At 45.5% G+C, this 15,127-nt stretch overlaps 1 protein-coding gene across 3 annotated transcripts in view; it reads right to left on the bottom strand.

The window, feature by feature from the left end:
* Nucleotides 1-15,127, bottom strand: part of DAPK1 (death associated protein kinase 1) — a 201,547-nt gene that overhangs the window by 59,502 nt on the left and 126,918 nt on the right. For all 3 annotated transcript variants that reach the window (XM_037851022.1, XM_037851023.1, XM_037851024.1), the window contains 8 exons: nt 9,742-9,880; nt 7,051-7,180; nt 6,837-6,885; nt 6,728-6,754; nt 6,071-6,223; nt 5,652-5,697; nt 3,684-3,773; nt 1,754-1,846 (listed from right to left, as the gene is read on the bottom strand). In XM_037851022.1, the coding sequence (XP_037706950.1) occupies nt 1,754-1,846; nt 3,684-3,773; nt 5,652-5,697; nt 6,071-6,223; nt 6,728-6,754; nt 6,837-6,885; nt 7,051-7,180; nt 9,742-9,880 (727 nt within the window). The remainder of the gene's footprint in view (nt 1-1,753; nt 1,847-3,683; nt 3,774-5,651; nt 5,698-6,070; nt 6,224-6,727; nt 6,755-6,836; nt 6,886-7,050; nt 7,181-9,741; nt 9,881-15,127) is intronic.

The raw sequence follows: 15,127 nt of genomic DNA, 5'->3' as shown, positions 1-15,127 counted from the left end.
CTGGAAGTCATGTCCAACGTAGCAGAGAGGGTAGTGAGTTTAATTGCAGAATTGGGCTTAGAAAGAGAGGCCACATTTAAGCAACAAAAGAGGTTCTCTGGAAGTGACCCTTAGGCATAATTAAAGGTAGGCTTAGCCTCCTCCTTACAGATATAAGTTCTATAAGAGCAAGCCTCAAGATCGAGGACTTAGCTTATTAAATTGGGAGTCCCCAATGCTTGAGAAAGTATCAGGAATTTCCCAGTGGGGAAGTTTAATAGTTCTATATTTTTCCTCCTGTCCCTCAAGGGACCTTGCAAATATTTTTATATTATCTTCCCAACATACTCTGGAATGTAACAGGGTATTACATTAAGCTCTATGGAATTACAAGATCTCATTCCCTATTCTAGGCTCCATGTGTTTACGTTGTTTAAGTGAACTGGCCAGACAGATTAAGTTAGGTTGTGTGCTACAGAAAATTTAAACGGTTATGCTTTTTATTACAATTAAAGTTGACGACTAAGAGTCATGTGCATGTAGGTGAAAAATCAAGAGAAATGGAACAAATAAAGCAGACTGTTGTAAGCTGTTCTTGTGATTAGCATGATACGGAGACCACGAGACTTCACACAGGACCCTGGGCCCATCACACACGGCACTGCCCATTAGGACACAAACATTTTCTTCCAACTGATCATCAGTTTGATTTTAATTTACAATCTTAACATCCTCATTATCTTACTTAGATTAATCATTTTTATCTTTCCCTGGTTCCACTGCCACCCTCAAACACTCTAAGCCCTCCTCCTCCTCCTCTTCTTTTTCCCACCTGTTTCTCTGCCACTTCTTTTTTCCATGCTTCCTGTCTCTTTTGACGCTGAAAGCCTGGATCTGGAGCCTCAGTGAAGCCACTAAACTCGGACGGCGGGGCAGCCAGTGTCTGTGGACGTGTGATCCCGGCCCTTGCCCCCGGAGTCCCCGCATTCCATTTGGGAAGCATTTGCCTATTCAGTTACGGAAGTGGGGTGGTTCCCACAGAACTGCTCTTTCTATCTCTTCTGGAGCCACTTTAACTCCAGAGTGAACAAAGCCCCGTTCTTTGAGTGTCAGGGGAAAGTCTTGTTGAATTCAGATGCATTCAGATATCTGAAGGGTTAATCTGTGATCGGGTTTCAGTTTGGATTAAGGAAAAGAAATTGTGGGTTTGTTCTTAAGGACCTTTAACAGTCAATACAGCATCAACAAAGCAAGTGGGTTCAGCCTTCTGGTCTACCACAAGACAGGCCAGCAAGCTGCACTGCATTTTCCCTGATTTTCTGGGGAGTGTGGTGGTGGTGGTGGTGGTGGTGTGGGGACACAGGACAATGGGAACAGGTGACACATCTACCCCTTTTCTACTATCATGATCTAAGATTCTCCTATATCTATGGCAACAGAGGGCTCTCATTTTAGTTCATGCAAATTAGAATAAGCTTTTTCCTCTTCTACCGGCTGGTCTCTCTTTCACCAAGGTGTGGGGCAGGGACGGTGTGAGAGGAGATGGGGTAGGGGTGGGTGTAGCGCCAGCGAAAACAAAGAGAATAAAGGAAGAAAGAGGCAATAGAGTACTTCAAATCAACCCCCCGCCCCCCACTACCTCAAGAGAAGTAAGAACAAGCCTGACATTTCTGTGACTTTAGGTTCTCTGGGTTGTTGAACAAATAGAACAAGTAAATATTCTAACTACACAGTGCTAGCAAGGAACCTCGCCGAGGCAAACGGGTTAGCTTACCAGAGTATCGTCACTTCTGGCAACGCTCATGTTACTTCTGGACAGGAACGACCTGGATAATCTTTGGCACAGTGATATCAAGCGAACGGATTGCTTAAAAAGAAAAACACACACACACACACACACACACAAAAGAAGAGAAAGGGCAGGGGGAGGAGGAGAGAGCTTATATAACAATACTCAAATTAGCAGCAGTGACCAAGTCTTTGAGACTGCATTCTCCGATGACAACCCATATTGCTGACGGCACATATTCTTTAGGGGTGGGCGATCCTACAGGTTGGATCCTATTTGCTTAGCAAATAATTCCACAGGGCTTAGAAATCAAGACAACAGGGTGGAGAGGGATGCTCCTTCTGTCGTTCATGATTAAACGACAGAACTGGATGCCCCATATCCCTTCTCTCCCGGTATTTTGCTCTCTATTCTTTGGACCGTGACGTCTTACCCTCCTCACATACCCTTTGCATGTCTCCCTGTAGTGGCATGCTGGGGCCTTGCTCTGGGTCCTTTAAGCCTGTGAGGGACTAACGAGGAAGCAAACAATGGTAGATAATGTGGTCATCGGACCACACACAGTTGGTGGAAACCAAGAGGTGGAGGTGAGGAGTCCAGCTTCTAGCTGGCCCAACCACAGGTAATTACAAAGGCTTTACCTGGCAGCCCAGGGGTGGGGGGACTGCTGCACGGTCCCTGCACTGCAGATTATGGAAGGAATTGCAGTCAAGGACTCTCTCACATATATCTGCATTCCAACCCCAAGGCCTCTCTGCTGAGACCCGCTTAAAGGGGTGGGGGAGGGGAGATCTTGAAGACACCTCTCTCCACCGTGACTCAGTGTTCAATACTTTTCCACTCCTAGCCCACCACCTCCCAGCCCCTGGGTCCTTTAGTTCAGGGCTCCCTCAGCAGTGTTGATCTCTCAGAACGGGAAGGAGCAGATGCTCTCCCCGCCTCCCCCACAACCACTTGCTTACACCATCCACCATCACCTTAAGTGATAAACGCTTCACTCTGACTTTAATCAGCTACCTGTGACACCTGATGGCTCAGCTCAGATCTCGGCTCCACTCTTGACAGGGGGCCCTCTTAGTCTACAGGACAAATACCTCTGTATTGTCTTTCAAAGGCAGAAGCAATATGTAAAGAACGCGTTGTGCATTGTGTGCGTGTAGACTTCTGGCAGTTCACGCTCCATTTTAAGCCTTATTTTAAGAGCTTTTTAGAGACCGAGACAAATCATTATGTCATTTCATGGGGTGGTCTTCCTCATTCCTTTCGTGGCACCCCAAAATTGATGCGTATGAAAATAAAGTGCATTTTTGGCCCAGGGCTGGGGAGACGTGGCAGGTATCTGCTTCCCCTGGGTTTATGTGGCCCTGTGCATAGGAAGCCTTCCTGCCCCCCGTGTAACCCAGAATTTTGGTTTGTTCATGGATGGAGTGCCCGTCTTTGGGGACGTGTCCCACATAGCCTCTTCAGAGATCAACCAGAGGGAGGAAGTAGAGAAGGCACCACACCTGCTCATGGCCCCACCTCTCTCCCCAGGACTCAGAAGCACTTATGTAAGTTCTGCTATAAATATAAACCCATGCTGCTTACTGCAAATTCACATAAAATATGGCTTGTTGCCCTTAGAGAAAGACCTGGCTATATAATGTTAGTGTGGATTTAAAATTTGCCTTTGGAATGGTTTTGATTTTTTTAAAAGTGCAATATTACATTTAAAAATATGAGTTAAATAAGACTGGAATCTTGTTTTTGCTTGCCTTTGAAAATAGGGTAATGGTGCAGAAGACTAGAGTGAATTTTTTTTTTAAAGATCAATGCATTTTTCATATTACCAGTATCAAAAGACACGAAACTTGAATAGACAGAACTTTGCAGAGGAAAGAGAATTTGTTAATCCCTCCATGTCAAATCATCTTACTTTCCATTTTTTTCGAGCTGCGAACTTCTTGAATTTCTCCATGTTTACTGCCGATGCTTTTCTACTAAGTGCTTGCTGTGTATCTTTAGGCTAAAATACAAGTCCAAGGGAAAAAAAATTAGCACTCCCAAATTACAGAAATGTGTTACATGACAACTTTTTGAAATCTCTCATTATTCAGTGTGCCTGCACATGGTCACTTCACTAAAATGCTGTAATGCATTGGGAAAGAACGCAAGACCTAGATAGATGTCTACCTAGTCTCAGGAGGCGAAACGTCTTGAGGCTGAGGGTTTGATATAATCCATAAAGTCCGAATCTCAGGAAAAGTGAAAAGTCAACCTTGGAGCCAAGCAGAAGTATAATGTTCAACACTGATAGTTTGGGAATGACAAGACTCATTGTGAGGACACATCCTAAGACATTTTAACTTGAATAAAACCAAGTAATTTAAAGCTTTGAGGGACCTCATAGGTTAGCAAATTCTGTCTGTCCTGAAGTACTAAAATCCCTTACACTGACTCTTTTGCAGGGGTGGCCATTTAGCTACTGGGCTTCCATCTCTGTAAGAAAGACACCGTTGTCTTCTGGGAGAGGCCAAGCAACTGCTGGGAGTGTGCCAACTGCAAAATGTGGAATCACTGATGGGTGAGAAATGATGTGGGGGGCAGTCCACAGACACAGGTGGGTGAGGTCCGAGGAGGGGGTGTCAGTTGCCACCAGCTCCCCAGACCGCGACCACCTTGAGACGCGGAACGACTGGGGAAGGCGGGAGGCAGGCAGAAGGTGCCCAGCCCTTCCAAGCGTGCAGTTCCCATGGTGGGCCATGGACCCCAGTCAAAATGCTCCCCAGTTGCCCACACCTGCCTTTGTAGCACCCACTTATGGGTTGTATTTTATTCGGTAACTGTCACATTCCCCATTCTCATTCCTCTCTATTCTAGGATGAAGCACCTTCAGTTTCTTTGACCCAACTGCAAACAGGGTCAGAAAGGTCATGTAAATGTGTAATATACCAGGGCAGCCACATGCCCCAGTAAGCAAGGGCAGCTGAGTTGAGTTTCCTGGGGCCAGGGGGAAAGAGGCTTTAGTATAGGAAGACCTTCAGATTTTTTCAAGAGAAGCTGGGAATCCAGATTTTGAGGTGATATTGAAATGCTAGAAATTAATTCAAAATTTTTCAAAGCACTGTATGGGCCAACAACTCGCTGGTCAAAGCAAATGTGGCTGCTGACTGGGCTTGACTTTCAGGCTCTCAGTTTACAATTCCTGCTCCGTAATGGCTTACTCTTCCCATCTCAGTTATAATTAGGATACCCTCTTATCTGTCAGTGTCTCTTAAAATATAGCACCCATAGCAAACACAATACAGTTATCCCTTCCACATTGTGGGGGTTAGGGGCATGGTGCCCCAGCGATCTGGAAAATCCACGTAAAATTGTTTTTTTCAGGGTTTCAGAAAACGCCAAGCCACCTCTTGATTGGCAAATGCTGCCTCTCCCATTACTGTTACATTATGTGGGCTAAACCTCTTTCTAAAATTCTCAAACCAGCCTTTGCTAGTCTGAAAATCCATAGGGGTAGACCTCCACCTTCATTTTCCTTTAGAGAATCACATAAGGACTGAGCCTTTTCTTGTATGATGCCAGGGTCTATCGGAATGTTTTTTTATAACAGTCCTGCACATTTCTAGCCTCTGTGTGTTGTTGTCTGCTGGCCTTTGCATGTCTTCTACATCTTCTGCAAAACTCCCCCCAAATTCCCACTTAATTTCTTATACCAACCCGCAATATACTGAAACCATAATGGGGAAGGTCAATGTGGAAGGGGTAAGTGTACTCCAGACGTGGCCTGTTGTTAAAATCCACAGTAACTAGTGAAACTCTAGGACAAATGAATTCTAGGATGCCTTCTGACACCCAAGCCGCTCAGAAAATGATTTAAAATGCAACGTAATAGGCAACTGACCTTGATCCAGGGATGCTGCAAACTATCTTGAATTGTCATTCTCTTCCTGTAGGAGGAGGGGAGGGAGAAAAATTAAAAATGCTGTGACCACAGCAGCAAGTTCTAGGGGCATTTCCATGCTGGCCGAGACTACCAAGCAGAGAATCTGGAAAAAGCAGCTGGGGAACCACTTCATAGAAGAAAGCTGAAAATAACATTGGTCTTTCACTGGACTCAGGGGCTGACTGGGTGGGTGGAAAAGGCTGACTGGGTGGGTGGAAAGGACATGCACTTTCATAAAGTTTCACATGGCCTGCTTCCCTTGGCCAGGTGGAAACCACCGGAATCTGATAAATGCTATCACCTGTACGGGCCGGGTGCTAACACTGGGCTAGCTGAGATCGTGGCTGAGGCACCTTTGAGTAATAACGGACACTCACTTTGGATCCTTGACCAGAAGTCTTCTTATGAAATCTTTGGCGAGGGCACTGGTGTTACTGAAGTATTCATCCTCAAATTCATAGTTGACAGCAGACACATTTGCCAACGTTTCTTGCTTTGTGTCTCCAAGAAATGGGGAGGCCCCACTTAGGCTGTTAAAAATAAAGTGAGGTACAGAACATTTATAATTATCTCTTGAGTTGCCATTCTGTTCCCCTAATAGCTGGAAAGGGGAATGAAGAACAAGATTATAATTTTGCTTGGGTGCTTGGGCAGTCACTTTAGAGTTCAATTACATTTTATAGGACATTTAACTGTCACAAACAAAAGCTTTAGCTTAATGCAAGGGATTCATTTACAAAGTATGTTTGGAACAGCATCTAGTAGCTTTCTTTAAAAAACAAACCTTTTCCTGCAGTGATAGACAGCCATGTTTTCTTTTAGTGATTATGCTACAGTTTCTGCTGACTCATTTAGAATCAGGAGAAAATGTGTAATTAGCATAAACTAAGTGTATTCTGGGGGTGTTAAATGAATATGTTTACATTAGAAGCATGCATAAGCTGAGGAGCTTAACATGACACATTTACTGGTTAATAAACATATGGTCTCAAAGGAAAAAGGAAAGAATATGAGTTGTAGATTTTGGTACTTACAGAATGTAGGTTATTACCCCGATACTCCTAGACATAAAAAACAACATGTCAGAAGAAAAGTAAAATAAATGGTAAAATAAATCAGCCACACCAGCAACCAGCTCCTTACCACATGTCCGCTTCAAGACCCAGAGGTTCATAGTTGACGATCTCAGGAGCTAAGAGGAAATAAACACACATTTAGTTCGGGAAGAAAGCAAACCAACGGAGTCTATCTTTGTGTATAAACCAGAAACATGTACTGGGGAAACTGATCCTGTAGCAGATGAAATTTTGCTGGCATAACACTTACAAGAAATGATCACAGGGGCAAAAATGCTTACCAACAAACTCTGGCGTCCCAAATATGTTCTTGAATTCATTTCCAAAGTCAATTTTATGAGCCAACCCAAAGTCAATGATCTTGATCCGAGGTTTGGGGACATTTCTATCCAAAAGCATTATGTTCTCGGGCTTAATTAAAAAAAAAAAAAAGAAAGAAAAAATTATGATAGAATGGCAGAAGATTCTTTCCCTCTCCTAAAGAAAAAAGAAAAGAAAAGAAAAAAAAATGAAAAAAAAAATAAAATAAATAGGGAGAAAAGCACAGTTGAAAGAGATCACCAGGAAAAATTAATGTCTTGGTTTAGGTTCTCCCAGAAGCAAGGATTGATGTACAAGTGGATTATGCAGGAAACACTGGCAGGGGAATAAGGACACAGGAAAAGGAAGGAAGAAGCCAATACAAGGTGCCTTATCCAGGTGTGGGTGGCTGGAGCTCAGTCCTGCTGAGGAACTCGTGGGAAAGCAAAACACTGAGTTATTCCAAACGGATCACGAGGCAGTTGGGGTATTTAGCCACTGTCTCCCCATTCTCCATTGTTGACAGCTGCTTGGATGGGCATGCACTTTTGGCACTTTCAGCTCTCCTGAACAGTTAAAAGCCTTCAGACGGAGAGCTGCAGGTGTCTGCAACAAGCAGCCCTTTGGGTGTTTACTAGTTGAGGGGATACAGGTCACTGGAATAGCAGTCTGTTTTATTCTCCCAACCGTGCCCAGCCTCTAGCCTCTTAATGCCTCTGCTACAGTAAGTACAGAGATTATTCTGGCTCCTTTGAAGTCTTATTGTATCACTGATTATCTGAATCATTCATTAAGCAATTAGTCACACACTGCTCTGTGACATCTCTTCTCACTGCTTTGAACTGTCACCCTACCTTCTTAATTCCTGTTTCACATGTTTATGTTCTCCATTTCCAAAAAGACCATAAATTTTTTTGACGGTTGGGAGTAGGACACACATGCCTTTTTACCTCCCAGCCAGGCAAAGACCCCAATTAGCCAATCTCAGAGTTCAGTTTGATTGATTGCTGGTGGCAGGGTCAGGTCCATAAGCCTTTGCAACAAGAGGAGAGCACAGCTCAAGACACCTTCCATCTTATGTGCCCAAGAGCTACAGGAGTTTGGAAGCTGTGTCAGCTTATGGTCACACCAAATTAAACGTGCCAGTAATCACGAGCAGCCGCCTTGTCTAGAGACCTGACCTTACGGTAAGACTCCTTGAGTTTTCCACCTAGGATTCCAGAATATAATCATTAATCCTAAACCTCTAGCACGTGGAAAGAATAGAAAGCCCTGCAGCAGGCACACATTATCACATTATATGGTTGCTGATTTATATGGATAATTCTGTTTGTTAATCCATACTGGGAAAAAAGTGTCTCTTTCAGTTGCTTCTTTTTTTTTTTTTTTGTAACAATGTGCTTATACTTTTTTTTTTTTATTAAATTCAATTTTATTGAAATACATTCACGCACCATGCAATCATCCATGATATACAATCCACTGTTCACAGTATGATAACATAGTTATGCGTTCATCACCACAATCTATCTCTGAACATTTTCCTTACATCAGAAAGAACCAGAACAAGAATAAAAAATAAAAGTGAAAAAAGAACACCCAAATCATCCCCCCATCCCACCCCATTTGTCCTTTAGTTTTTATCCCCATTCCTCCACTCATCCATACACTAGATAAAGGGGGTGTGATCCACAAGGTCTTCACAATCACACTGTCACCCCTTGTAATCTACATTATTATATAACTGTCTTCAGGAGTCCAGACTGCTGGGTTGGAGTTTGGTAGTTTCAGGTATTTACTTCTAGCTATTCCAATACATTGAAGCCTAAGAGGTGTTATCTATATAGTGCATAAGAATGTCCACCAGAGTGACCTCTCGACTCCATTTGGAATCTCTCAGCCACTGAAACTATTTCGTCTCATTTTGCATCCCCCTTTTGGTCAAGAAGATACTCTCAGTCCCACGATGCCAGGTCCACATTCATCCCCGGGAGTCATACTCTGCGTTGCCAGCGAGATTTACACCCCTGGGAGTCGGGTCCCACGTAGTGGGGAGTGCAGCGAGTTCACCTGTCGAGATGGCTCAGTTAGAGAGAGAGAGGGCCACATCTGAGCAACAAAGAGGTACTCAGGGGGAGACTCTTAGGCACCATTACATACAAGTTTAGACTCTCCTTTGTGGTAATGAGCTTCATAAGGGCAAGTCCCATGCTCCAGGGCTCAGCACATCAAACCACCAGTCCCAATGTTTGTGACAACATCAACACCAGCCCAGGTGAGGATGTCCAACACATCCGCACCTTCCCCCAGATCCTCGGGGCTGGGGAGGGGGAGGCTGTAAATATATTTTTTATTATCTGCCCAAATTACTCTGGGATGTGTCACTATTTCACTCCAGCCTATACTAACCTACTGTATCTCACTTCCTATTCAAAGTTCCATGCAATTGTGGTGTTTGAACAAATCGAATGTAGAGTTGTACTGTTTAGAAAATTTAAATCCTGTACCAAATAGATATCTATTCCCTTGGTCTCATATGAAAGTTGAAGTTTTAAAACACAATCAGTTTCAACCTTTTTCAGTTGCTTCTTATTGCATTAATTTTCTTCTTAGCAAACAAGCAATGCTGTGGTTTGCCTAAGCTTCTGCCTGGCTTACACCCAGCGACATACCTTAAGATCGAAGTGAGCAATCTGAAGGGAATGCAGGTAATAAACACCATTCAGAATCTGTTTGAGAAATTCGGTTGCTTCCTCTTCAGTCAAAGACTCCTTTTCTGCTAAAAAGTCAAACAGCTCGCCACCTGCAACACTGAGAAGCAGGGAACAGAGGTTACTGATGACAACTGTTTCGGATTGATTTTTCTCTCACAGAGTATGGGAACACATGAATTTCTGGCAAGAAAACAGCATAAAGACATGCTGAAACTGCTAGCACAATCAGTTCACCTTCAGATGAGAATTCTACATTAAGATACATTTGTGCTCAAATGCACTTGGTACCATTTTCCCAATGTGCCCTGTTCACAAACAAGCAAAGGGAGCAGGGGCATGGTGGGGGGAAAACATCAATGAATTTTCCAGACATTTTAATCAAACATATTTAGAGGCGAAGTCTTAACTAACTGATGAAGGGGGGGAGGATGACAAGCCAACTAAGGGCGTGATTTTTAGATGATGTCTTCCCATCCCAGTTGGAGAGCATCTGGCAAGTTTGTAATCTGTATGTTAATCCATTTAAACTCAAAATCATCATATATGGTCTGACAAGTTTTTTTTTTATTATATTTTGCACTCATTCGTATGTAAATACTGATAAATTTATAAAAATCCTATTTAGTCATGAATCTAACAAATGCCCTAATTATCCAAATGCATGATTCCTTCAGTATTAATGTATCATTTCCCTCATTATACTGGAATTCCCACGAAGGCAGGCTCAGCCCACAGGTGTTGGCCCCCTGTTGCATCTATCCCTACCTCTAGGTGCAATGCCAGGAATGCAGCAAGCGCTCAAAAGTTTTTTTTTAATCAAGTAGATGAATGAACCAACTCCCCTAGAAAATCCACGGTGGTAATTAATGGCAAATAGCAGGGAACTTTTAATAAGAGTTTTTATAAGTTAATCTTTATCAAGTTGAACCATACATTCACAACACAATAATTAACTGCAATTATGCACATAACTGCTACATTCATTATCTTTCTTTCGGCTCCATAAACAAGACAGCCCCATAAACACGATACCTACCGCATCCGCATCCATCCAGAGTAAGAAAACCAGGGCTCAAGAGATTAAACAGTAATGCCGCAAAAGTGCTTTTCTTATAAAAAATACAGTTTCAGGTTCTGCCTCTCACCTCCCAAGTCAGTGTCTTGTTAGTGTGGCCCAGGATCCAACAGCAGCTGAACCGCTTGGGGTACTTTTTTAAATGTGGATTCTGGGCCTTAGATCCAACCTGCTAGGTGAGATTTTCCAAGAGTGGGGCTCAGGGCATGCAGTACTTTTAACAAGCATCCCGGGTGATTCCTAGCACACTAACAACTGAGAACCAATTTTAAGGGGCCATGCTCCAGCCCCAAGGCCTCCCTCTGATATTGAACTTCAGGATATTTATAGGGAGGGCAGGATGATGCTCCGTCTCCTGCACCCTGGCCAAAGCGGCAGCCCTGGAGACAGCCGTCCTTCCCTGGGTCCCAAGCCTGGAACTCGGGGTCTGCAGGGTGCACCTGCCAGTTGGGGGTACACCACAGAGCCAGGGCCAGGCCAGGAAGCAAAGGAGCCCCAGGCAGGATAACAGAGCCTGCAGCCCCAGCCCTCCTCCCAATCACCCTCCTCCCTGCAGCCGTCAGTCTGTCCTGCGCTCTCCTCCCCATGGTTCCCTCAGCCCTGCATTCCCCAGTCTCCCCACTCAACTGAGCAAGTCCTCCCTCTTCTCACTTTCCTGTCTTTTTATTCCTCTTAAACCAACGACAGTGGAGAAAGGGAACTGTTTGGCTTTAGGAAAAAGGAAGAAAAAATGGTAAATCTGTGAACCGATCGGCTCTGAGAAAGACATCCTACGACACATCAGCTCCTTCCGTGGCTCCAAGGTGCCACCTCAGTCGTGCGCTTTGAATTCGCACCCAGCCCCTACCCCCGCCGGGGGCAAATCTTAACTCTGCAACGTGCTGGCCCTGGAGGAGAAGGTTCTTTCTCTCTGAGCCTCATGTTTCTCCTCCAACAGGAATAAGATGACCTATTTGTGTGAGGGTTAAAGATAATAAATATATGTGAGACCCCGGCCGGTTTCGCAGGTGGTTGAGGCTTGGTGAGGGAGAAGGGAACGATCTTTCCCATATAAAACATTGTCCCCTACTTTGCAGGTTCCAACAAGAAAGCTTCTCTTTCTGTTCTGCCTCTCTCTTCCCCTCCGCTCTTATCTTCAAATCCTCATCTAATCACTGCGCTCAGCAAGGAGGAGGACAAGGAAAAGGAGGAGGAAGAGGAGGTGGAAGAGAAGAAGGGAGGAGGGAGAGGGGGAGAAGATGGAGGAGGAGGAGGGAGAGGAGGAGGAGGGCAGGGAGGAAAAAAGAAGGGGGGGAGGAGGGATTTCTTCTGCTGCAAATCCAGTGCCGTCCCCCCACCCCCCAGAACATTCCTCTCTCTTCAGGGGCTTCCCCATCTCACTCACCCAGACTATCTACATTCTCCAATACATTCATCACTTTTTCCAACAATGAGAAACCGCTGGGATCTGGCTGCCTAGAGTCGGGGTCGATCTTACAGTTCCCAAACAGCTCCACAAGGTTTGAAGGCCCCGAAGAGCCCCTTTCGGTAGCTCCGTCATAACAAAGGTTTCTGCACCCAGGCACGCTGGCTGTCCCTCTGGGCCTGGGCCTTTGGCTGAGGTTCCCTCCCTCACTTCTAACCTGAGCTTTCCTCAGTTCAGTGGAAAAGTGGTCTATTTTACTCTCCCAGCTGCACCAGGCCTCCAGCCTCTGTGAGGCAGGACAGCAGAGGGAGAGGAGACCTGGGTTCAAATCCCACCCCGCCCTACCCCAGTTACCCAAAGTCGCTGCGGCTGGGATTCCTCGTCTGAAAAAATAAGAGGTAACATTACCTTGCAGCCTTGTTCTGGGGATTCAGGATGTGTAAAGCACCTTGGTGCTCACAAATGCCTCTTTCTACCCCTCTGGCTTCAAACTGAAATTCCCCCCTTGGCAGCTGTCGTGTGCTGGTAAATGGAAACAACGGGATCTATGGGGTGGTGTGGGGGTGGGGTGGGAGAGGAAAGCCCTGCTTTGTAGCATTTGTCGATTTCCAAGGTGCTTCCCACCAAGGTCACCCCCAGGCCACCAGTGGGGTGCCAGTGATTGTGGAGTTGGGAAGAGAGGAGCACAAACAGCTCTTGGGAGCTGGAACCAGCCGGCTCCTGCACAGCACTGCTGAACATACATACTTGGCTGACTGTGGCATTCTGCATCCCAAAGAGGGTTATAACAGTATCTCCTGCCCCTCAGGCTCCTTGGCGAGGTGGTCTCTACATTCCCCACCAAGAGGCACACCCTTGGCTCCACTCCCTTGTATCTGGTCAGGCCCCAGGAGACCTTGGATCAGTGGGACGGGGCAGAAGTGACACTGGGCAAATCGAGGTGTAGTTCCAAACTGGCTCAGTTGCTTCTACTTCCTGTCTCTCACAGCCAACCATCCTGTTAAGAAGTGCAGCTATCCTGAGATCCCTGTGCTATGCAAAACCCCAGCTCCTGAAGACAGAACGAGGCCAAGAAGCACTGGGCAGCAGACGGGAGCAGGGCTCGGCTCTTCCCACTCCGAAGTCAGAAATAGACCGTCATCTACTGGGCCTTAGACAATTCCTGACCCACAAAATTGTGAGCAGCATAAAACGGTTGTTTTAAGCCACTAAGGAGGACGTGGTGGGCACCATGCACGTTCCCCTCCAGTGAAGGACTTGTTGCCCCCACTGCTGGGCATGGACTCAGCAGGAAGCCCTAGGCTTTCCACCCCTTCAGGGATCGCCTCTGTGGTGGAGAACCACCCTGCTAAGGGACATCCAGTGATTGGTCAGGGTGGGAACATAAATGGCCAGACACTAAATCTTTCAGGCATCGCAGACCATACGGTGTCTTCTTGCAACTCCTCAGCCCTGCGGATGTGATGCACAAGCAGCAACAGACAAACACAAATGAATGGGTGTGGTTGTGCTCCAAGATGACCTGATTTATACATACAGGTAGCGAGTTGGATTTAGCAGTGGGCTGTAGTTTGCCAACCCCTCGTATAAAGGCCAGGCCATCTCAGTCCAACTTGAGGCAACTGTGAAGGGTCATCCTGGCTCCAGAATTCCCCACAGAGTCCATGGGGCCTACCATTAGGCCTTCAAGTAGAGCAAAGCAGCTAGACTTCTCTCCCCTCTGCCCACTCCTGCTCCCACCCCTCCTTTCCAAGTTCTTAACCCAGAGGGCAGTTTTTTTTTTTTTTAAATTCAGTTTTATTGAGATATATTCACATACCCTACAATTATCCACAGTGTACAATCAATTGTTCACAGTATTATCATATAGTTGTGCTTCACTGCAATCATTATTCCAAAAAAAAAAAAAGGTAAAAAAGAACAACTCCCCCCATCCCACACTATATTTCAATTAATTTTTGTCCCCGTTTTTCTACTCATCTGTCCATACAGATAAAGGGAGTGTGAGTCACAAGGTTTTCACAATCACACAGTCACACCGTGTAAGCTACATAGTTTTACGATCGTCTTAAAAAAATCAAGGCTACTGGGTTGCAGTTCAACAGCTTCAGGTATTTCCTTCTAGCTATTCGAATATACTAAAAACTAGAAAGGGACATCTATATAGTGCATAAAAATGCCTTCCAGAGTGACCTCTCGACTGCATTTGAAATCTCTCAGCCACTGAAACTTTATTTTGTTTCATTTCTCTTTCCCCTTTTTGTCAGGAAGGCTTTCTCAATCCCACGATACTGGATCCAGGCTCATCCCTGGGAGTCATGTCCCACATTGCCAGAGAGATTTACACCCCTGGGAGTCATGTCCTACCTAGCAGGGAGGGCAGTGAGTTCACCTGCAGAGCTGGCTTAGAGAGAGAGGCCACATCTGAGCAACAAAAGATTCTCAGGGGGAGACTCAGGCACAATTATAAGCAGGCTTAGCCTCTCCTTTGCAGGAACAAGCTTCATTAAGGGCAAACCCCAAGATCGAGGGCTCGGCCAAGGGCAGTTCTTAGTAAGCATCCTGCACACTATTCTCCATCTCAGAGTCTGCCTCCCTGGGAACCCAACCTGCACCAGCCACTCAATTTGGGGTAGTTGCCGTGTAGCAATAAATGACATGAACATCCACCATCTTAAGCTGGGCATGTTTAGGCTCAACCAACGGAAACCAGACTTGCCTTTCTCTGGGCCCGGTCACCTCCTGCCTTAGCCAGTCCTCTTGTGCTGAGCAACTCAACTCCAACAGCACTTCCTGATCCCAGGAGGGGGCTAGGAACAACCACGGAGTCCTCAGATTCAGGGACCAGGACTGCAAGGTGTCAG

This window comes from Choloepus didactylus, chromosome 10, assembly GCF_015220235.1.
Source record: "Choloepus didactylus isolate mChoDid1 chromosome 10, mChoDid1.pri, whole genome shotgun sequence".
Classification (NCBI taxonomy): Eukaryota; Metazoa; Chordata; class Mammalia; order Pilosa; family Megalonychidae; genus Choloepus; species Choloepus didactylus.
The sequence above is the reverse complement of the archived record's forward strand: the minus strand, read 5'-3'. Positions and strand labels throughout refer to the sequence as shown.